The sequence below is a fragment of the Haliotis rubra genome, unplaced genomic scaffold (assembly GCF_003918875.1).
Source record: "Haliotis rubra isolate DU_JTF1 unplaced genomic scaffold, ASM391887v1 Scf149, whole genome shotgun sequence".
NCBI classification, from domain to species: domain Eukaryota; kingdom Metazoa; phylum Mollusca; class Gastropoda; order Lepetellida; family Haliotidae; genus Haliotis; species Haliotis rubra.
Window position 1 is genome coordinate 680,292 of NW_025765436.1, and position 25,641 is coordinate 705,932.

General features: G+C 38.7%; 1 protein-coding gene across 1 annotated transcript; it reads right to left on the reverse strand.

Annotated features, from left to right (window-relative positions):
- Positions 1–8,109: 8,109 nt before the first annotated feature.
- Positions 8,110–25,333, reverse strand: LOC124269971 (zinc finger protein 417-like). Its single transcript, XM_046704969.1, has 10 exons — positions 25,238–25,333; positions 24,510–24,596; positions 24,104–24,338; positions 22,406–23,081; positions 21,844–22,096; positions 21,355–21,387; positions 10,961–11,242; positions 9,544–9,683; positions 8,898–9,079; positions 8,110–8,713 (listed from the first exon to the last, which is right to left on the reverse strand). The coding sequence occupies exons 3-10, from the start codon at positions 24,315–24,317 to the stop codon at positions 8,223–8,225; spliced, it is 2,271 nt and encodes a 756-aa protein (XP_046560925.1). The 5' UTR covers positions 24,318–24,338; positions 24,510–24,596; positions 25,238–25,333; the 3' UTR covers positions 8,110–8,222.
- Between the last annotated feature and the right edge of the window lie 308 nt (positions 25,334–25,641).

Consider the following 25,641-nt stretch of genomic DNA (forward strand, 5'->3'; position numbering starts at 1 on the left):
GCCCCTTTTTCCATTAAGTGATGTTATTAGATTTTCTTTGTCATCAGCTGCGTCCCTTTACGATGACTGTTTCCCTTGAAGAATGATTACGTATCATTTTCAATCACTTTTTCGTGACAAATCAGAATACAGATGCATGATGGTGCTTGGGCATGCAAACTGAATTTTTATGGCAGAGTAATAGTTAACAAAGGAGACAGTTCTTGAAATTGTCATTTCCAGAGTGAGTGAGTTTAGTTTTACGCCAAGTTTAGCAATATTCCAGCAATATCATGGCGGGGGACACCAGAAATGGGCTTCACACATTGTACCCATGTTGAAAATCGAACTGAAGTCTTCGGCGTGATGAGCGACCACTTTAACCACTAGGCTACCCCACCATTTCCAGAGTATGAGTATAAATCAGATACTGTGGTCCTTTCACATGGGTCTGCTATAAATAAGGTGTCCAGACTTTGTTATAACTTGTTACAGAGACATGTAATTATGTGAATCGACATAACTCCTGCATGGTGTTAAGGTCTCTTTGGTCTTGTGGATAGAGTGTCTGCCTGGACATCAGTGCGTCATGCCAAATGACGTTAACAGATGGTAATTGTTGTTACCCTGCCTGGCGTTGGCATTAAGGACATTATAAGTTGTTCACTGGTCACGAGGGGGACATGGGTTGATGTACTCTCAATGTTTGTTTATGTTCCCTGAGCCCGAAGGGAACATAAACAAACATCAAGGGTACATCAACCCACGGGCCCCGAGGGACCAGTGAACAACGCATTTATCTTACCGAACACCTTAATGTTAATTTTGAATTGTTTGAAGCACGGGTACAAATCTTTTTGTAGCCATCGCTAGATTTTGCTGACAAGAAAAACAGATTTGGAGTTATCTCCCTTCCATCGATTTGCATTCGCAAAACATCGGTAATTTCCGTACATCACATGTGATTCAATGTTATTCGAGATAAAGAATTACTACCACGAAGTACCAAATGAGTTACCATTGCCAGCGGGGTACATTGAAATGTTACTTGCTTGTAAGCGGGGTACATTGAAAATAATAGAAGAGCGCTCAGCCAATCAGAAAGTGACATTTATGTGTGAGGTAAGATGAAAAATGAGGACTGCTTGGTTTCGAGTGGGGTATCAGTGTTATACTGCTGCATGGTATCTCAGTGGGCTAGCACTATAAAACTGGCATCAGTCACAACTGGTTGAAACAGCTAACATGCACATTGCTGTATCAGTGCAATAAGTTTGAATACAACATTAAACACCAGCTCACCTATTATTAGACTACAAATGCTCTTGTAGAGACGCTACACATACTGTTATGGAGACACTATTCATACCCTTATGTAGACACTACAAATGCTCTTATGAGGCACTACTCTTATGGAGACGCACATACTCTTATGGAGACACATACTCTTATGGAGACACTACAAATGCTCTTATGAGACACTATTGTTATGGAGATCTTATGGAGACACTACACATACTCTTATGGAGACACTACAAATGCTCTTATGGAGACACTACAAATACTGTTATGATCTTATGGAGACACTACAAATGCTCTTATGGAGGATACTACAAATATGCTCTTATGGAGACACTGCTCTTATGAAATACTGTTATGGACACTTCAAATGCTCTTATGGAGACACTACAAATACTGTTATGTAGACACTACAAATGCTCTTATGGAGACTCTACAAATACTGTTACTGTGACAACACATGCTCTTATGACACTATAAATACTGTTATGAAAACACTACAAATAGTGTTATGTAGACACTTCGAATGCTCTAATGGAGATATTACACATACTCTAATCATGACAAAACTATACTATTATGTAGACTCACTTGAGAAAAGTATGATATCCATTTTGAGGTGATTGCTGTGTTATTCATTTTGAAATGATTTGGTAGTTTGAATATATGTAAGCAATAAATAGAGCTATTTGTTGTGACTGAGAAGGTCCCTACCTTATGTTAATTTATCATTGACGTATCTCATACCTATTTTGATAATCATTATTGTGATCTATGTAGTCATGTGATCCATGCCGTTGCATTATGTTTTGAATTGGTTTGAAGCTTATTTTTATTGATTTCATTACTTTCGTTATCATGATCAGGAATATTTTTCATTTTTAACCAAACTTGACATACTTTGGGAAAACAAAATTCCATGGTCCTCTGAAGATTGTCATTGAAGTGCACAGTTTTTCATGGAAGTAACGAATGTTACAAGTACACAAATACGTTTTGGAACTATTTCTTTGTACTCAAAACTTCAATACAAACCAAAATATTCTGACAATGAATTTGAATATTTTGAACAATAATTATAGCCATTTTAGTTAAAGTGTCAACACAGTAACAGTTCAGAGAGACTCTGCATGACACTGGTCTAATTAGTTTTGTTCCAGATTGAGACGACAGTTGCTTTCAGTTCAGTGTTCTTTTATGTTCAAGGCAAAAATGCATGCTATCTGGTTAAATTTTAACAGCTCCAGTTTTCAGTTATGTTTAGCCCTGGTATATTACATGTTATGTTGTTTTTGGTTATAATGGGTTGCAAAGAGACTCTGTCTACAAGTGTCTATAGTGTGCATAGTAGTGATTGGAATTGGTGTAAATCTCATATTTGATGATTGGTTCATTACAACCGATCAATCATCGAAAATAATTGGTTAGCGTCATTTATCAAATTTTCCTGGTTATGTTTGTTAATGCACGAAAATAAAGAAAAAACATGTAGTTCTCTCGTTTTTTTCACAAATTGCACAATTTTTTTTTAAATTTCACATCTTTAAAGGATGACTAGTGTGTTAGGAACATACATTTCCTGGAGTTGTTAAGATAAATTTAATCATGACTTGGAATGAGCTTGTAGTGCTTATGCAATGTAGAGACAAAATCAACCTTTTGAAAAATATTGTTATTGCAAAGAAGTGTTCCAAAATTGTTTGTGTTCGATTATGAGAAAACATGATCGATTGCTTGGTCGTTTTGTCATTGTGACCAATCTTCGATTATTTCAATTAATTGGACCACCACTAGTGCATAGTGCTGAATTGAGTGGGTGTGGTAGTGGCCTCTCAACATTCAAGAGCCACCCAGAGCTATGGAGTTCGGTTAACCCAGAACCAGACTTTTTATGTTTTACCTTTCTGTTTGTTACCTTGTTAAACCAGGCACATTGCATCTGATTCTGTGCAAGTTTGGAAAGTTTTCAGTTTCAGTCATTACCACGGCATATGGGAAGTTTCTTGTTTTCTTGAAATTGGAAAGATTATTTATAGATATCCACAGTGCTAATATAGTTTTGATATGAACTGGTCCTTTGAAAAATTTACATTTTTATAGAATTATGCATTTGGATTAGGAATGTTGTCAAGTATTTATTACCAACAAAGGTAATATATATAATAGAAGCTGGTATATATATGGTATTTTCTGTATCTGAATAACGGCATATTGTTTTACTGCATGTTGTTTTTGTTATCGACAGACAAATACCTGTTTACCATTGGTTTTGTTTGCTTCTTTTTTATAAATATTTACAAGAGTATATCAGCTTATGAATGTTTAGATATGTGCTATTGACAGTATAATCAACACTTGTGTTTATAGTATCTCCCCCAACATGTGAACGGACAAACTGTATACGTTTATGATGAAATGTACCATGCATTACTCACTGATGTTCAGCTGAAGATGAGGCTGTCATCTATCTATACTGCATGAAGTACACCTTCTGAATGTGAAGTAAACCTGAAGTGTTCTCTGTGTCAGGTCTTTGTGTCAACATAACCTGCATGGGTAAACTGACAATACAGAGCTACTATTCACTCAATAGTAACTTTTTATCATGTTTTTGTTGTCTTTTTCAAGCCTCAGGCTTGTCTATTTTCAAACAGTGACCACGATAGTTGGCTTGATGCTTTGACGTTTACATGTTTATAAGTTATGTCAAAAAACATATTTAGGGTGCTTTATCCTCAGACTATTAGAAAGTTACCATTGAATGAATATTAGCATCAAGTACATGGTGGATAGTCAAAGCAGAGTAGTACATAGCTCTGTGATTTCTCAGCTCATTCTGAGGTAAGTCATAACATTGTGCAAGATGGATTTGATTGCCTGTTGCTTTAGATCCCAGTTTGCAATATTATAGCTATATAGGTAAGGTTGACCCATAAATAATCCAGGCCAGGAATACCAGTGGTTGATAGTGTGTTGATCCATTGTTGTGATCAATATCTACTGTTGTTTCTGGATTTACAGAGTGAGTCAGTTGACTCATATTCCACCACGGCGGGCAGAGTTATGTCACCCCTAGAAGCAGCTGGACCAGAACAAAGTGTTAGCCTCATCTTTACTTGAGCATCCTCGGACGTGTTACTGTGATGGTGGAGTATGTAGTCATACCTGGTTTTGTTACCTTAGTCATATTCTATGATTATTATATGCTTCATATATACTGTAAGCATTTTGTTAGATAAAATATTGAATAAATATGAAATAGACTGTTGTGTTTTGTCTCTCTTCATCACACCCAGTGAATACAGTTTGTGTGTATATAACTATTGTGGCCAGTTTATGTTTTCATACGGATTATGAAGACACTGATGAACAAATATGAACTGTTACTGTTTGCAGAAAAGAAATGGGTCACTGTCTTTGCTCACAGTAACGTTTCCCACGTTTGCATTCACAACCTCTTGGCCACACCAGGATGTAGCAACCGGGTCCTGTTCTGTGTTGACTTCTGTGAAGATCAGGCTAGAACTGGTCTTCAAAAACCCATGCTTGTCGTAAGAGGAGACAAACAGGATCAGGTGGTCAGGCTTGCTGACTTGGTTCATACATGTCATCATATGCCAATTGCCTAGATTGATGCGCATGTTGATCACTGGATTGACTGGTCCAGACTCCATTATTTACAGACCAGTGCCCTACAGCTGGAATATTGCTAGTGTTAAACAACAACCAAATCCAAAACAACACCAGTTTCTTACTTGTGTGTGTGTGTGTGTGTGTGTGTGTGAAGATATTTGGGTCTGAACTCAGCAAGTCTTACCACTTGATCCCATTAATGGAATCTTATAACAGCGTTCGAAATACCAGCCTGTCCGACAACCCGGGACGGCTTATTTTCAACACGGACTGCCAGATTTTCAAATTCACCTGCCTGACGGTCAGGTTAAAATTAAACATGTATATGAAGATATTCAACATATTTCAGGATAATAAAACATGGTGAAGTGATAACATGACTTCAAACATTAAACACAAATCTGAAATAAACAGTTAATTCTTTTCTTGCATTGGTATTAGTTTTTTCAATATTTTACAAGTTTTAAATTTAATAATGCTAAGTAAATTAGTATATTTTGTGGGTAGGTAAATTTTACTTCTAGCCAGCCCTGAGGTCTGGCTGAAATTTTTGGGAGTTTCATACCCCACTTATAACAAGCCCTTGGTTTCCGAAGACCACTTCAAACTTGGGTCTTCATTTGTCTATGTGTATGGCAAGCATTTGAACTTTTTTAACAATATTGGTAGCAGTGGTGGATATGATTGATGACACACATAATCAACCAATCGTGCCTCCACTGGAACCAAAGCAAACAATACTCTTTGAGATGTGTAGTACAATCTTTTACCCATGAGGTCAACGTATTGGTAGTATTGGTAGTTGCATACTAATCGTGTCGTATCGCGTTGACCTGTGTCGTAACGACTTGACCTGAGATTCTAACGATTTGATTGGATAACCGATGACCTCTCAATTAGGTCACATTCTGACGTAACTATTTTTCATTCATAACAAACACGTGAATTCATTCATTCTACAACTTAAATGCATTGTGGGAATGTAAACATTGAGAACGTTGTCGTGTCGCAGTTTAATTGTGAGTCGAACTGAGACATTATATCCGTCGAAAAACATAAATGCAATGTTTCCACTAGTGATGTTAGCCGAATGAAGCAACTGGAAACCAAGAAACGAAGTGCTACAGAGTAGTTTACTGTTGGAGGCTGTACGAGGCGATGACAACTGACATGCATCGTGGACGCCGGGTTACCAAGGCAATGACGTCATTACAGTGTGACGTCATGCAAATATAGTACTACAGTACAAAACTCTTCCGCAACCTCTTTATGAAACCGGTTTCGGGTTTGAAACCAAAAATATAACAAAAATGCGCTATTTTGTCAACTTAATGCATGTAAGACGTGGGTAATAAATAAAATACCATTTTCGGTCTCATTACATACTATCTGAATCGTACCTTCATATGACCTTCAGATACCATAGGAAGGATACTCGTTTTGTATAATTCATATGTAATGAGTGTAGTATTCTCTATTCACGTGTGTACTTCTGATCTCATAACCTTGACCTTCTTATAACAGATCCTGAAATAATTCTCCCTGACCATTTGGTAGAAGATCATTGTTAAATATTTTAATATGTTTACTTTGACACTACTGTTGCAAATTCCAGAGAAAACTTGGTTGAACTAATAATTGTTATAATGAAACTCCACCACTGTTATAAAAATTCTCTTCCTGATCACTAGTGACTAATCTATCCAACAGTCATTATCAAGACTGAGTGACTGAGTTTGGTTTTACGCCGCTTTTAGCAATATTCCAGCAACATCACGGCAGGGGGCACCAGAAAATGGGCTTCACACATTGTACCCATGTGGGGATTCAACTTTCAAAGCTTTAACCACTAGGCTACCCCACAATCAAGATGACCATCACTGGAACAAAACACTGAACTTCCTTAAAGATGTATTTTCTATAATGTTTGGTATGTTGTTCAATGAACACTTCATCACACATCTTAATGAATTATGTATGTCATGCAATGCTAAATGCTAGAGACATATGGAATAATGCAGAGAATAAATGCTTTCTACTAAACAAAACACTGTTTTTGTTTTGAAACAATGCAAAAGGTTGGTGAAAAACAGATTGTACATGAATACTAACTATGATGATATTCATTCTGTATACTTCATTATTTACGATGTGTGGAAAATCGGGTCAAGATATGCATTGTCTGTCCTCTGCATGTGAGTGAGTTTAATTTTAAGCCGCACCCAGCAATATGGCGGCAGTCATTAAAAAATCAAGTCTGGACCAGATAAACCAGTGATCAACAGCATGAGCATCGATCTATGCAATTGGGATACGATGACATGTGTCAGCCAAGTCAGCGAGCCTGATGACCTCCCGATCCTGGAAATCGCCTCTTCCGACAAGCATGGGTTACTGAAGATCAATTCTAACCGGATCTTCATGGGTCACCTTTGCATGGGATACTGAAGATCAATCCTGGTTTGACCAGGTCTTCAGGTTGAATTGTCATCAGAGGTGACTAGGTGAGATTCAGGTGCTCACTATGTGTGGATGAATGAGTTTAGTTTTACGTCGCTTTTGGCAATATTCCAGCAATATCACAGCAGGGGACACCAGAAATGGACTTCACACGTACCCATATTAGGAACTAAACCGGGTATTTGGTGTGACGAGCGAACGCTTTAACCACTGCCCCCATGTGTGACTATCTTGTTCCACTGCACACAAGTGTCAGAGATTGTTGTTGATGTCAGCTGTGTTCGTTGTGTTCTAGGGTCATATATTATGAGGTGAGGTGAGGTGAAATTGGGTTTAACGTTGTGCTTGAGAATATTTCGCTCATATGATGACGTGCATGTTTGTGTACTTGTATGTGCGGCTGCTTGTACTAGCCCAGACTTAAGCTGGTTTTATAGTGCTAGCTCACTGAGATACCACGCGCAGTGAAGCATGAATACCCCACTCAGACACAGTATACTGACTCCGAGCCGACCAGTCCTTGTTGTACCCATTAATGCCGAGCGCAAGGCAGGGACCAACAAGTCCATATTTTAACGCTCTTTTGGTATGATATTGACTTCCGCTCCGGCGACACTCTCACCACTACACCACGGAGGCGGCCTCATATATTATGAGTAATGTCCAACAGTAACTGCTCAACTAAGTCGCCAAGTCTGACGACCGATCTGTAACATCGTCTCTTATAACAAAAATGGGTTGTTGAGGACCCACTTTAATTTGTAGTCACACAAGGTTATTTACAGGCTGTTTTAATACTGCTTGAATATTGCTGGCTGACTCATATATCTATCATATATCTATTTATTGTGTCACTTATTTTTCAAAACATCGGTCCACTGAGATTTATCCAGGGACAGCCATTTAGCTTTCATCTCTGCAAGAAGTTCCCGATCAGGCACATACTTCACATCTTCTGCTGGGTGCTGCACCATCGAGTGCTTACGAACATTGCCGCCAGTCATACTCTTGTACGAGCAATACACACATGAATAGGGCTTCACGCCCTTATAGTAGTGCGCGATCATCAGATGTTTCCTCATATGGTCCAGTGTCTTCGTTGTATGCTGACAAAAGTTACAATGCAGATCCGACTCTTTGTGTGTTGAGTTTCGGTGGCTGCTTAAATTATTTGGAGTTCGGAATATTTTACCACAGATTTCACAAGCAAAGTTTTTTTCTGTGACATGTATTTTTTTGTGTGCTGTGAGTGTTCCTTGCCAGAGGGTGATGAAGTCACATTCGTCACACTGCAAACATTTCCTTTTGTCATCTTTTAGCCCATGGACCTTCCACAAGTGATCTGAGAAGAGGAAATACTTCATGTAATTCTCAAAGATGCAAAGAATTTAAAGTCTTGTGACAGTAAGGATTACCGCCTGTGATCAAAACTGCTTTCTTTAGCCATCTTTTGTTTTGTTTTCTTGTTAAAACCCATATTTCAGCATTTATTGGAAAACTTAGTTTAGTCTAGCTCTCTCTCTCACCATCCATGGAGTATTGAGATCTGTAGTTGTTCCCACACACGTGGCACTTGAACAGCGGGCCGTCGGAATGGTTGGTGGTCGTGTGCAGTTTCAGGTCAGAGGGTGTGGCTGTGAAGTAGCCACAGATCTCACACTGGTAGCGCTGGCTGTTGATATGGTGGTACATGTGATTCTTGAGTGCTCTGGAAACAAAAGTAAGACTGATCACACACCATCAACCTTATTTCCATAAAAAAAACACACACAAAAAACAACAACTTATGCTTATGTTTTATTTGTGAATATATTTCACAAGCAAAAATATTTGTAAAATTAAACATTTATACAAATTCTCAAATTGATCACTCATAGCTGATTGCATGAATAATTTATCCCTCTTCTGGATTCTAACATGAAGATCTGCACATTTCCTGTCAACTCATGTTGCCTGTATTTTTTTGACTTTTACAAAAATCAGGGTAAGTGTATGCTCCCCAGGGAGTTGAGATTGACAATACGATGGGCCGTTGAGATTGACATCCAGTGAACGAGGGAAAAACAAAGCGCCTTTGAGCAGCTGAGCGGAGCTGGATATCGGCGCTATACAAATGTATATATGATGATGATGATGAAGTGTATTCATAAAACAAAACCCTGACAGACATACTTCCTGGTCTTGTACTTTTTGTCACATTGGTCACATGCATAGCTGAACGTGTTGCCATGACCCTTCCTGTGTTCCCCCATGGTGGCAGGGGATTGGGCGGCGCAGTAGAAGTGACAGCCTTCTGCTTCACACACCAACACCTGCAACAACAACATCATCATCAACTGTGTAAGGTCATCTGTCTCTCACCACAATGACCTGTATCTGACACTTCCACATTCTAACTAATCTTAGGATATCAGTTCATGAAAATCACATGGAGTTGAAATTCTAATGACATATATTTAGCTAATGATGACTTTGAGTTATCAAACTTAACATTACAGCAAATTTGTAACCATTATGAGAAGGAAGCAGCATTCTGCATTCAACTAGCATCTGGGAAATACAAGTTTATTGGTGAGGTGGGGCTGTCTGATGATTTGCAAACCATGAAACCGATTCTGGACTAATGGGGTTTCACTATATATAAACAATTTTAAAACTGTAACAATTATTAGTCTTATTATCATCGTAATGCCAGAAACAGATAAAACAATAAATAATTTGTGATTATTATTATATCATCATTACCATAACCCTACATTAGATTATTTTAGGGAAAAACAATAACCTTATCAACAGTCCCATCAAAATAATGTCTTTCTTGTGCACATAACTATAGCCATTTATTATTACTTTGCACCGTCACTACTTTTGAGATATCTTATTCAATATGTTCCTAGATCATCAATACATACGGCATCCTTGTATAAGCTCTTCACCAACAAATCATGACTAACAACTATGATGAGGGCTATGCAAGTAATGCAGATCCTGTTAACGTGATTCATGAATTCTGAACATCTGAACACTGTTAATAAGGCCAGACCAAGTTTATTTCTTGTTTTACGGATCCACTGGTCATAGTTTTTCAAGAATAAGAAAAAAAAAGAAAAAAAAATTCCCGCTCAAAAGATAAAATCCTCATGTTTTCATTGGCCAAAAATGTAAACTTACAAAAAAAAAATTTTTGATTGTTTTTTGCCTCATATATACTTCATAAATTGCCAAATGTAAAAAACTTTTAGTATTTAAAAGGAATATTACTTTCACTGGTGATTTTTATCCCTCCTGCCTTTAGGTTTTCTGAGGACAAAAATCCGTAAAACAAGAAATAAAATTGGTCTGGCCTAATAAAGGAAAAAAAGAAAGTGTAACTATATAGATAAACTGTTTAGCTCCGTTAATGACCTCAGACCAAAAATGGCACATGCTAAAGAACTCCTAGTGTCATACTGACCATAATATTCGATGTTGAAGAACTCCAGGAACCACTGTTCCATTACTACTTCCAGCATTACAGTGACCAAAATGATTAGGAAATTAAGAATAGAAATTGATCTAGCCTAACTATAAGGATATTATCTTTCTTCACCTCTCTATGGTGTACTCCATGTACAATCTGGTCGTGACTGAGAAGACCCACGCGGTTATGGCAGTCTCGACCACACTTCTCGCAGCTGTACTTCCCCGACTCCCGCCACAGATGTTGCCGCTTCAGATGTTGGATCATAGCCCTGTGGTCCACGGACTTGTTGAAGCACAGCGGACACACATGGGCCTCCTCTGGGTGGTCCAACTTTCTGTGGGTCACCACATCACTTATCTGACCTTCAAACCCACACAGGCTGCAGATACTGTTCTTGTTCCAACGAATCTGGGGATAACAAACATCCAGATTTAAAGGAGGATGATAGAAAATTGCAATAACTGACTGGGTTAAAGATAAAGTTATGAGAAAAATGTACCCCAATTTTTAATGCAAAAGTCTTAGTATTTATATATTAATTGCGAATGGCATCAGCCATTATGATTCTTCCGCCAGCGGTCACGTGACCTTTTACACTAGTGACGTCAAATGTTGGTCATAATGCGTAATGTTTTTAGCGCTTTTTTCTGTCATTTTCGTAAGTGGTGAGATGGGTTATTGTGTTGCAGTGGGGTTGCACGGCATCACCGAACAATGGAAATAGGCACCACGGACAAGGTAAATAGTTTTGGCGGCAGTTTTCGATCAACATAACCGTTACTGTAGAACATTGATTTGGTAGGAAAATAATTAATGTTCATTTCGTATTATTCCATGTACACTACATCATTACACGTTACAACTTACTTAAGTCCGACTGTGATTAAATATATATTATCAAAATCAGTAAGGGATTTCCCATGAGCTTGAACATGTTTCACTATAATGTACATTCTGGTTTGGAACCCCAAATACCGTTGTCTACCGGAAAAAAAACAACATTATCTGTAAATACAACGGCAAAGGATAAAGTACCTTTTCACACCATGGGAACGGCAGGAAATATTTCATAGCAGGAAGTGAATGATTTATCACGTGTGAGGTGACCACGTTTTAGTTTTTAGGTGTAGGAAAATATCTGTATGTTTATAGGCCACATCGTCCCCAAAGTTTATACTGTAAAATAGAATTCCACCCAATATCTTTCCATTCCATCATTATACTAGCCCATGAGCCTGTTAAACAATGTCTAGCATCGGCTACGTTTCCATAAAGATTCATAAAGTTATCAAAGTTTAAGGTATCATTGCTGTATAAACGAAAAACAAAATACACCCACATTTAGAGTAATTATCGAACTATCTTTGTGCCAAAGCTGAATGCTTAGTGTCATGCTGTTTTTGAGCTTTCATCCACGAAAGACTGACACCATCAAACTCTTAGTGAATGATGATTTAAGAACCCATGACAATGGGTCATGGTGAGGAATTTCATTTTCTGTTGGTGAACGATTTACAGTCAGCCTAAACTCATCCAATTTGCTATAAAGTATTACCACTAACTATCAAGTATTCTGTTCTTCAGATGTGGTGTTTAAACAATGGAAATGTCACCGTATCAGTGCTACTACTGTCCTGAACATTTTCAAGACTTCAGTGGGGTGAAATATCGCTGTATTGACATAAACAGGGAGAAGACAATTATTATTAAAAAATTATGTTTATGTGACATAACAGGTAAACTTTAATACGTACAAAAAGATTTCAAATATGTGTCAAATGAAACTGATAGAGAAGTTGTTGTCTCTGGGGACTCTGAAAAACTCAGTTTAGTATCAATTGATGAAGAATCCCCATGTCCACCAAAGAAAGAAAAGATAGATGATGAACTGATGAATGAAAAAGTCAGTTGCAACAGACTAGAGATGGGACAGGATCCAAATTTTCTACTCACTGGGTACCCCACCCCCTATTACCCTACCCGAATACCTGTTAGGTTAATTCCTGATATCAAATTTGTAAGAAATGGCAATAAGCCAGCTCGGAGGTTAAAAGTTTGAGTTTTTCAATACCTTAGCCACGTATTATATTCCAAAGAAGTAGTGTAATTATTTCTGTATCTTCAAAGACAATACAACCTTTCATCATGAAAGAATAAGACATTACATTGTTTAATCTATTAGTCACATGATCATAGCGGGTCTGGGTATTGAGACGGGTACCTGGATCCAACTCATTACCCACCCGTCCCGGGTATCTCATCCCAGCCCCACAACAGACATAGCAACACAAATGATCAACTTCAAATGTTAAGTGACATGCTACCATCAGTGCTGTCAGAATTACAACAACATGGCTTGTCAGATCTTTTTGTTACATTCAACACCTTAAAAGTTAAAGTTTCCTCTCAAGAACATTGCCTTTCTTCTTTTTATGGATGTTGCAGCATTTTACAGCTCAAGATCAGCCTGCCAGATGCGTCACAGTGTCAAATATTATTCTGGTTAGCTGCGTGCAGGCTTTTCCATGAAAAATTTCTTCAATTCATGGGTGGGACTAAAGGTAAAGGTTTAGACATGTTGTCTTCAGAAAGACAAGCATCTCTGAACCCACTTGACTCAAACATAAACTTTGTGGTCCCGGATATTAAAACTCTGGAAAGTACAAGCAAAAACATCTTGGCAAATGAGATTAGACCAGGGATTCTTGTAGATTCTCTGGATATTTTACAGAAAGAGCATGCTGATGAGAAGAAACCTTCAATGAAGATTTGTTTTGATGGGAAAAGAGAAACAGTTGCCTCTCTGAACACCATGGAGATGTGGATCTGTTTGAATGTGAACCGTCAGCCACAATTAATGAAGGGAAAAGAAGAATCGAAGAGAACAATATGACGTAAAGAGTGATCAACGATTGTCAGCAAACAAGTGACGTTTGTCCAAAGGACCTCTTATCTGACATTCTTGAAATAATGTGTCTTTTGAGTCACAGGAAATGCTAGTTACAAAGGAACAGTGTCTAGAGAAATTTAAAACTCTTGGCAAACCAGACAGGAAGAAATCGAAGTATCAATTTGTGATAAGCAGTGCAGAAACCTCAGTCTATCAAATGAAAGAGTGCATCAACAACTGCCTTGAAACTATAATTAGTTAGGACACGCCTGCACTGAAATGCAAAATAAAGCCTGTTTGTATTGTCACAAGAATGAAGTACACCTGAGTACACAGGAAAATTTTGTTTGAATTAAAAGTGAAACAAGAGAAGTGAAAGATGGAATTCAGCAGCACATCATCAAACAGAGAGTGAAAAAGTGGTTCAAGATCAGAGAAAAAGGCAAAGTTATAGGGAGTTCTGTCTATCGTGCCATTGGACTAGACTCCCTGCAGTCTCAGATTGAACAGTTTGTTAGTGTTTTTAACAAAAAAAAGCAGAAGCCAGCAAGTTCTGTGGATAAAAACTGCATGGAGTATGGTACAAACCATGAGATTGGTGCAGTGGCTACCATATTAACAGGACAAGTGTTTCCTATCTATTCTCCAGAACTGATGTTTCATGAGAAAGGATGTTTTGATTTACAGCATGAAAGGTACCAGTCTGTACATAGTTCATCCTGACGGCTCAGGTAGAGCTCACCCAGATGGTACTCCAGTCATTGGAATAGAGATAAAGTGTCCGTTTCTGGACAAGAAGTACTCAACTCAACAAATGTGTACCATATCCGTGTACTACTCTACACAGCTCTTGTGTGAAATGGTTGCCCTTACTTACAGCTTCTATTCGTTTGTTACACTTAAGAAAACTCAACCTTTATCAGAGCCACGTTTTCACAGGGCCTTGTGTGGCAGCAAATAATCTTGCTCTATGGAAATCAGTGTCCCAAACGACCAACACAGAGAAATGCAATTGCAGACAAACTGAAAAATTCCCTTAAAGAGTACCTAAAGGCAAATGTTCAGTTTCTATGTGAGATACCATCATGTCTTGCTAATCCAGGTACCCATGAACCGCACATTGGATCACCCATCTACTGCAACCGTATTTCTTGTACCTATGGGAGGAAAATGGGAGTTAAGTGCAAAAATGTTGATCAAATACTTTTCAAGTCACTATCTTGCTTTCGCTAAGCTGTAAGTCTCTGTCGGCATAAAGCAACCAAATCGTTCCTCTTTCTGATCAGTGATATGGATCGTAACCACAAGGCTTCAGTACCCCATTTTTTTCAAATTGCATATGGACTACAAGACCCAAGTCTGTCCACTTTATTTGTTCAAAATGTTCAAAACAGTGCTAGATGCATGTTTTGAAAGAAATATTGATGTCAAAACCTTCTCATGTGATGGACAATGGATCCAAATTCTGCACACAGATCCTGACTGAAAAACCCTCACTGACATTCAAAAACAGAAAAGGTTTTGGGAATATATCAGGACCTTTCCTAAATGGAAGCTGGTTAGCTCCTTTGAGGACTATAATGCCCTTCCTCATCTTCCAATGTTTGAAGAAGCTGTCCAAACTGCAAGGAAATTAATCCAAGGGCTTACAATAACCATTGAGCCAACTGAGAACAAAGTGTTTTTTCAGATGAAAGAAAGACACATGAAAGCTCTGATATCGAATCCTAAAGAGTGTCCAGAGGGATCGGAATAATCCGAGAAACTAGATCACGCATTACAGCTCTTGCCAAGTGATCTATCTGAAAAGGTACACAGCAGCACCTTTACTGAAATTGTAGGTGTCATCAAGGCATTGGTGAGACAGGATCTGAGGACAATGGTGAGGTGAAATTGGGTTTTACGTCGTGCTTGAGAATATTTCGCTCATATGACGACGTACATGCGTGTGTATGTGTATGTGTGGCTGCTTGTACTAGCCCAGACTTAAGCTGGTTTTATAGTGCTAGCCCACGGAGATACCACGCCGCAGTGAAGCATGAATACCCCACTCAGACACATTATACTGACTCCGAGCCGACCAGTCCTTGTTGTACCCATTAATGCCGAGCGCCAGGCAGGGACCAACAAGTACCATATTTTAACGTCTTTTGGTATGACGCGGTCGAGGATCGAACCCACAACCTTCCGCTCTCCAGGCGGACACTCTAACCACTACACCACGGAGGTGGACCCTGAGGACAAAGAGAAAACATAGATGAGGAAGATGACCACCAGGATGTGGATGACTCAGCGCCAACGTGACCTAGCACCAAGTGGCAGCATCAGTTGTATGATCCCAACTGATGTTGACATCTGATGAACGAGGGCCAATAAAGCGCCAGTGGATACATCCCCTTGGATATTAGGCGTTATGCAAATGATTATCATTATCGTTCGTCTCTTCTCTAAGAGTCACCCTGCCTTTATCACTGTCAAATTATCCTTTCTGTCTTTCTTTATATCGTATGAAGCATATAGGATTTTTCCATAATTGCTAGATTGGAAACTTACTGGTATCTTTAATGATATTCCAGAAATCACTCGTTCGACTCCTAAGATGTTCCCCAACGGAAACGGGGAAGTGGTGAAGTCTCCAGACCTGAACAGTACAGCACCTCGGTGCCAAAGGTGTAAGAGAACACCATCGGAGAAACGAGACTAAAATTCTGCCGCATGTCAAATTTGGCATAGAACCTGAATAGAACTGTGCATGATGTTAATGCGAGTGTTAATCTTGTGTTGTACTAGATGTCTTCAATTACTTGCCAGAGTGAAAGGAAGATGACGATATGTTCAGGCCTACCAAAGAAAACTTTCCCACTGTGCAGAAAAACGCAGAAATACCCACATTAATCGTGGAAATAGCAACATAAACATAATACCTCGCTACTGAAACAGTAAAAACGGCAACGAAAGACTATGAAACTGCAACATTTTTGTATCAGCGAACTTTGATCTCTACTGCGCATGCGCATTACGATCCGCGCTTCTTTCCAATTTCCAAGCAACCGTGAATCGCCTCGAGTAGAAAAAGTATTAAATATGTCAAAATAATTGCTGTCAATCATTTCAACTGAATGGAAAGTAAACTAAACAAGTGTGGAAACAAGTATCATGATGATAAATGCCAAATAACACAAGAGAAATACTTTGAAAAGGGAATGTAACTTTTGTCCAAGCTGGAAAATATCAACATGCGGTTGAGACTTCCTCTTCCCTGTGCGCATGCGCAAAATCGAAGTTGCAGGCTCTTCGTTTCTTTCTGCAGTTTTAGCGACTTAAAGTTGCCGTTATTACTGTTTCAGTAGCGAGGTATTATGTTTATGTTGCTATTTCCACGATTAATGTGGGCTTTTCTGCGTTTTTCTGCACAGTGGGAAAGTTTTCTTTGGTAGTCTTGATCTTCAACCAGATGAAATGGTACAAAGGGCAGAACGAAGAACAATAAAATTGAAATGATCTTGTTTATTTTCATGTGATTGTTTCACATAGTAAATAATTGAAAATAACCATGTGCACTTCAGTGTGTGACAGCGACTGTTACAATACAAAACATCTGCATTAGTTACAGTGTCTTTGATTCAAATTCAGGAAAGTTAAAGAGATAATGAATTTAAAGGGAATTCTAATTGCTACAAACATGCTGAATGACATGGAAATGAATCTCATGTTTGTGAAAATAAATATTATGAAATAATATATAGATCAGTATATACCCTATACTAAGTCATTAGAATACAACTTATCACACCGGTGATATTGTTCATGTAAGATAGTATAACATTGAACCTGTAGTCAATAGGAAATATCTAACTGAAAACTGAATAAAAGAAACTGCTTCTATTCTCCATTAATGCATGTGCAAAGGTTTGGAATGATGAACTTTTTGTTTTCGTATTCAGCTCAGGAAATGATTACAGAAGGGCGGATGGGTGAACTGATCAATAACCATATCCCAAAGCATAACATAACTTGGGAAAAAGAAACAAACAAAAAATACACTCACTTTTCAGAGCGACTATACATACATGGCAATAAAAAAAATTGTAGACAAATCATGTAAAACGTAGCATGCAGATCTTGCACACAAAAAGTAACACATAAGCAAACACTTGGTTTTCAATTACACATCAGCTATTTGTGGCCACACAAGCCTTATCCTTGTGTTTCTTCATGGATGATCGCCATTTAAATCTTCTGCCACACTCGCACAAGTACGGGAGTCCTGGGGAGTGGACACTCTTGAGGTGATCCTTCAGGTACTTGGAAGACTTAAAAACCTGACTACAATGCTCACACTGGATGCGTTCTCTTGAGACTTCATCATTCTTACATCGTTTCTTGTGTGCTGAAAGTGCCGCCGAATAGGAATACTGGGACTTACACTTGGAGCATTTGTACGGCTTCAGTTTATAATGCTTGTTCATGTGACCAATGTAGTGATGGTTCGACATGAACATCTTGCTGCAGATTTTGCACTGATAGGTTGCATTCTTACTGTGCGCAAGTCGGATGTGGCCTCTCAATCCGTTTTTAGTTGAATATTGTTGGCCACAGGTACCACAAAGATAATTCTGTTTCACAGCACTGCTTTTCATAGGTGCAGATGTGCTCACAGGGGGATGAGTATGTGTCTCGTTTAATGAGCCGCCCAAGGTGATTCCACTCACTTCTAGTGTCTCCATCTGCAAATGTTTTGCGACTGATATGACTATGTTGAAACAATAGTTAAGAATACAAACCACTGCAACTTTTACTCAGTTATAGAAGTTGACAGAGAAAATCTGTATGTAAGAAATATATATACTATGTAATACAAAAAATGGTGAAAAAGAATTATGAAGTTGATTTAGCTTTACGTGACTGAAATATGGATGTCTCTACATGTATATGGTTTCTCTGTGAATAAATTACTTTTGGGCAGTATAGCACACCTTGTCACTAGAAACTTTATTGAATAACCACTGTAAAGCGTTCACTGTGTAAAAATAAGAGTTCAACATTAAATCGTTCACCATGATGTTGTTAAATCGTTCACTAACAGTTTGATGGTGTCGGTCTTTCAAGGGTGAACGCTCGATAACGGCATTCAGATTTGGCACAAAGGGAGTTTGATAATTACTCTAAATGTTGGTGTATTTTGTTTTTCGTTTATACAGCAATGGCACCTTAAACTTTGATAACTTTATGAATCTTTACGGAAACGTAGCCGATGTCAGACATTGTTTTACAGGCTCATGGGCTAGTATAATGACGGAATGGAAAGATATTTGGTTGAATTACGCACATGTCTTCTATTTTACAGCATGAATTGTGGGGACAATGTGGCCTATAAACATATAGGTATTGACAATTGTCCTACACCTAAAGAATAAAACATGGTCACCAACATTCGAAATAGCTACTGGCCCGCTAGCCAAATGCTAGCTGATTGTGAATCAGGCCAGTAATATATTGTTAAAGCTATCCCGACTGGCTCGCTGAAAATCTCAGATAATTTATTCTTTATTTAATGCGCATGAATATGATGAAGTCAATTATTAAGGTGTTAAAAGATGCAAAAGTTCCTGTCACACGAAGATTGCTATATTAAAAAATAATGTTAATAGCGTTGTGCAAAACAAAACAAAACAAAACATCACACCAATTCGAACCGATGTGCATTTTGATATAGATATTTTGCAGGGTCAGTGAAGTATGATGTGGGATAGCAACATTGTTACTTAACTAGCCCTCCTGGCCAGTGACTTTTCAACATTAATCCATACACAAGACTGTTTCAGTTCTAATTTGTTTCTGCTTTGCATTGTATTATATGCAGGGATTAAGATTACTGTGTGTATTTGTCTCGTATATAGAGCCGGAAATAGCAATCAGCTGTGCACACGCCCCCCATGATCTACCGGTGATTTTCGAAGATGAATTCTGATGCAATGATCGGAAAAATATCACCGTTATTTTATCAAGAGAAATATATTCTAGCATTGTGTAATTCTAAGTGCAGGTTTTGCTCTATCAACGTAAAATATTTATTATCATAACTAAGGCTATGTGACAGCACTTTTGTGTATTGTTCGCTGTTCGCATGTTCTGAAGTATACCCTTGGTGTGCCAGGCTACATTTAGTTTGACACGAGGTCGTGATGTTTTTAGACCAATCATCAAGCTAAAGAAATTACGGACGTTGCCGAGCTGCTTAATATGCAGCACCTGATTGGCTGAAGTAAACCTAAGGACTATACCACACATTAATGCAAGCAAAACCGAAAATAGATATCAGTCAAGAAACCGCTTTGGGTATTTGTCATGAAAAGAGAAAATGGTGAAAATGGTTTGGCTTAACAAACTGAAGAGTTTATCAACCTGATTCGCGGTCTTGTTTATATATTTACCAAAGATGCTTTTGATTTGCGATATGTAAATGCATCCCCAAGACCCACACATGTTATGCAGGTGCGTGAGTTGACACAATATGATAGGTATGTGGTCATTTATATTGCGTGACAGGTCACACATTGATTTTCATTTTTAGCAGGAGATGTACGTTAATAAGGGGGAATCCCACAATCGCGCAGCCTGGATGCACCACTGGACAATCAATTTTTTTTTAATAATCCCAAACTCTCTGCAGTCACCCATTTAATGGCAATCACATTTCAAAACAAAGAAATTCTTTGGGATTGGTCATATATTATAGGGGTTGGTGTGCAGGTTAGAACTGCATCACATTCAAATGACAACTAAATTGCTGATAAGTTATATTGTCAAATTTAACAATTATTTTGAGATCAAGTGGTGCCTCCGTTTTGCTTGATTCTTCTTCTTCACTGCAAGTTTCTCTTGCAAGATGTAAAATCGGCTCGTATTGATATGTCTAACATCCATGAAAATCTATGATCACTGTCAAGTTGACAAGTAAAATCAAAGAGGAAGCCATCAGCAATAGGCACATATGACGTCTAGTCATGTGATACCCACTTCTTCTCATTAACTGTCAAGTGTTTCCATAATAGGCGGAAATATGAGCACATTTTTTGTGTCTAATGTGATGTTATACACTATTTCGTCAATTATAAACATGGAAGGTGACTTTAAGAAACTTTAAGAATGATTTTATCTCTCTCTCTTCTCACTCACTAACTCACTCTCTCTCTCTTTCTTTCTCGCATTTATGCTGAGCATTGATAGGATATTTCTATCATCACAATTTCATAACAAATGAGTGAGTGAGTTTTAGCAATATTCCAGCAATATCTCGGCAGGGGACACCAGAAATGGGCTTCATACATTGTACCCATGTGGGAAATCAAACGCTGGTCTTTGGCATGATGAGTAAATGCTTTAACTACTAGGCTACCCCACTGCCCCATTAAAACATAAATGCAGATGTTATAACTATAAGTAGTCTGTAGCAATATCCCACATCAACATCAATATGCCTCTGGATGATGATATTCCTGTAGAATTAGGTGCCTGACTCTGAGGGTGTGGGTTTAAATCCCAGATGGGACTCAACCCAACAAAAGTACTAGAATCTGTAATCCCAAATATAGCATGTGTTACATTCCTGTACAAATTGTCGACTCACCAGGAAGTTTCCAGCTCTTCCTTTCTTCAGAGTCTGAAAACAAAAATAAAAATATTACTGTTGTTGATGCTGTTGTTGTTTTTGTTGTTACTAAGACTCTACTGCTTCATTAGGGATGTGTGAGTGTAAGTATGGTTTTACGCTGCTTTTAGCAGTATTCCAACAATATCACGGCAGGGGACACCAGAAATGGGCCTCACACATTGTGCCCACGTGGCTACTTCATTAGGAATAGGAATGCACTACCAATATGACTGGCCATGCCTGACAATGTACTTTCCCATTACAGTTTTAAAGTAGATATAATTTTCTGGGAGCTACATAGCTGAAAACTGACATGGCATAAAATCTCCACTCACTCACTTTGGCTCTACTGCAGTAATAGTGAATCACGGTACTGCTAGAAAACAGATTGATCATTATTTTTGTTACAGACTTGGAAAAAGTGCTAAGCTAACAAATCACATATTGAAAAGAACTTTGACAAACCTTGACAGCTGTCTTTCCTGGTTTCCTCTTCTTTCTAGGACTAGGAGATAAGAACTTGTTTGACTGGTCATTACCGTCTGTATGAGGAGGAAAAAGTGGTGTCTCATTTGGTTTTTTATCAAAGTCATCATCCACGGCTAAAACTTCATCAACATTGTCAACTTCTGATGTCACATCACACCCAACAGAATCAACACTCAAGATGGCAATTCCATGCCTCTTAGACATAGAATCTGCTCCTGCAGACTTGGATCTAGTTCTCAACAACACACACTTTCCTTAATGACTTATTCATATTAACTCTTGATGTTAATTTATTTGATTTTCGATTGTTGTCTCTGATGTCACAAAGGTGAGAAGCTGCAGAGTTACCAGTCTGAGCTAGAGCAGTGCTCCGACACCCACCTCTCTGTTTCGCTGGCCTGTTCTTGCTATAATCTAATTCATCAGGTTCGGTTTTCCTTCTCCTTATCTTGTTCTCTTCCTGTTTGTCACCGACTGTCAGACATTTAGAAAAGGACACTACTTCAGGAATATATCTGGATGGACTCCCTTCACTTACATCAGCTGATGATGATGTATGCAGGATGTCCTGAGAGACGGTCCTTCCTGAAACATTTGGCACAATATGGCCAATACAGACGGCTTGACCATCAACCATGTCCAGGTTTCTTTGCTGATTTTGTTTGACAAAACTTGATTACTTGGTATTGATGCCAGACCTGAAGCTTCTGTGTTAAATGTAACTTGTAGATTTGAGCTTAGTGGGTCTTCCTCCTCCACCTCATCTTTGACTCGACTGATGTCAAACTCTACACTGTCAGAGTGGGGGAGACACTCCGGGAGGAACACGGACTCCGTCTCATCTGTTGGCAGATCCGGTTTCTGTGAGTCTGATCTAGGAGAACCCCCAAACCAGTCATGATCTTTCTGGTCTCCACTGGACTGGTCTTGATCTGACTGGTCTCCACTGGACTGGTCTTGATCTGACTGGTCTCCACTGGATTTATACCTGACACCACGAAGGTCCAAAGAACTCAGTGTTGTGGCCTCAGAAGCAGATTTATCCATGTAAGTTGCTGTCATCACAGATGTTTGATTAGAAATAAATTCAACAAGGTATTCAAATTTCAGTTTTTTTCCAGTGTCCAACAGTTGAGCCCTGTTTGAGTCATTGACCATGACCTTTCCACTGTATAAGTAGTCAAGGATATTCTTCAGCACATCAAAGTCAACATCTGTAAAGACAAGTGACTGAGTAAGTGAGTGAGTTGAGTTTATCTTCACATAAATAATAATAATGACCATTTACAACACACCTTTTCCACACACTCGTGCATGCTCAAAGTGCAAACACATTATTACCCCGGATAACCCAAGCTGCCTGTGAGGCCCTAGAAGGTTATAAGTCACATGACTTGTCCCACCGGGTACCCACTTTCTGCTGGGTGAACAGAGGCAATTTTGAACAAACTCACTTGCCTAAGGTGAGACCACATGTGTCACATGTGCTTCGTTGTGGGGCAAGACTGAAGTCCTAGAAACCCTCAGGAGTCAAGCTGTCAAACCCATCCAAGGACTGTCCACGCTCAACATTGCTTAAGTTCAACTGATTTGTGACCTGAGCTCTATGCACAGGACCACACGCCACCAGAGCTAGTCAGCTTGTCAGTTTGATGTGGGAGTAAAGCCCAATGTGATGCACTTTGTTGAAGACAATGAGCATAGTATGTGCTGATGAGCATAGAAATACAACATAGAGAATGGGGTATTTGAATCTGCAATCGTTGGTTTCTGGTGCTCTTTAGGGTCACACCTCTTCACTGCAATTTCTGAGGATTTAACGACTGTACTATCTATGGCCCATGTAAATACGAGAGACATTTCTGGTTAGATAATATGTTGAAACTGAACCAATGAACATTGCATGTCAATGCTGAACACAGTACCGCTATAAACATTGCATGTCAATGCTGAACACAGTACCGCTATAAACATTGCATGTCAATGCTGAACACAGTACCGCTATAAACATTGCATGTCAATGCTGAACACAGTACCGCTTATAAACATTGCATGTCAATGCTGAACACAGTACCGCTATAAACATTGCATGTCAATGCTGAACACAGTACCGCTATAAACATTGCATGTCAATGCTGAACACAGTACCACTATAAACATTGCATCCACAATCTAGTACAAAACAAATTTACAGTACATTAATGTCACATGTAGATAGCTACACATTTGTACACACCTAATTCAACAGTGTCCACTGAACCATCTGAATTCCTTGGCATGTGCATGCTGTGGAAATACTCTGAGTGGGCGGCTAGAATTAACCAATGAGCTTTCAGCTCATATCCATCAGCAGTCTTCAGGGTAATGTCACACAGGCACTTTGTCTCATACAGACGATGCAGGCTTGTCGACAGATTTTGTTGATAATGGGGATCTTCTATACTCCCCATGCTTACTGTTCCTGTTTAGTCCTACAAAAAATAAAGTTTGTTTTCAAATATTGGTATATATGTCCTCATGTCGGACATTAATAATGTTTGCCTAATATGTGCACAAAAGGCATAATGTATGATGACTTAAACAATAAGTCTTCCATTTCAGTATCGTTAAATTGTCTGGTAGAGATCCTACTGGTATCTCACCTTCATATGAGCACCTGTTTTAAAGTAGGCCTATTATCCAGTGTCTGCATGCATCTCATTAGAAGTTAACAAGGTATCAAATTGTTCCTGCAAGGTACAGGATAATCGTAATCAACTACAGTGTATAACAAAACAACACTATGCAGACACAAAAATGTGAGTTTTTATTTATCTGAACGAAATGAGAAAGCAGCACCAGACACCACTATAAAGATATAGCCATTATTATTTTATGTTTCCAATTAAACATTATAATGTGTCTGTATTATGTACATCATGTATGTTATGTTTGGTACTCTTCTTCTAATCAAACGAGTCTGGACCAAATAATTCAGTGATTGACAACATGAGCGCCGATATATGCAACTTTGATGACATGTAACAAACAAGTCAGCTATAACCATCCGATCCCGTTCTTCGCCTCGCTCTTATGACAGTCGGTTGCTGAAGACAGTTCTAATCCCGATCTCCATGGATTGTAACGGAGGGGTCTTCAAATCGACAATCTGCCTGTTGATAATAAAGTTTCATTTCCTGGCAAAAAAATGTGCTTTTAAACCGCTTGCTAAGAGTAAGACTGGCAACTAATCCAAGTCATGCCACCGCTGTCATAGTTCACAAACTGACGAAGACCAGATTGGCCTAGCTTCTAGCTCTGCTCGACATGCTTATTTGCAAATGACATTACAAGGTGTGCTGACTACATTTCCATATCCATTTGCACTTACCTAATGTATTACATGAGGACTGTAAATTCACTGTATGCGTTACCCATAATTACAACCATAACAAGATTTCAGCAGTATTTTGCTTCGAACGGGCACTTGCTGAACTATAACTAGAATTGTCTCCCTTGTCTTATGGTCTGTTTTACAAATGTGTAATTTCTAAAACTCTTCGTCATGGTTCCAGCCTTCTCAGCGCCTTGTTTTATACCGGATAATAGACATATTTCTGTTCTTTGCTGCTACTCTTGTTGTCATGATCGATACCTGTCTCATTGAGCTGGTATTGTGAGTGTGTAAGTGTGTATCATGTGCGAGTGTGTGGGTGGAGGGTGGGGTGAGGGCGGCTAGCTCGTGCCAACAAACTACTAACATACTGACTATTATCAAACAATCTATTCAATTTC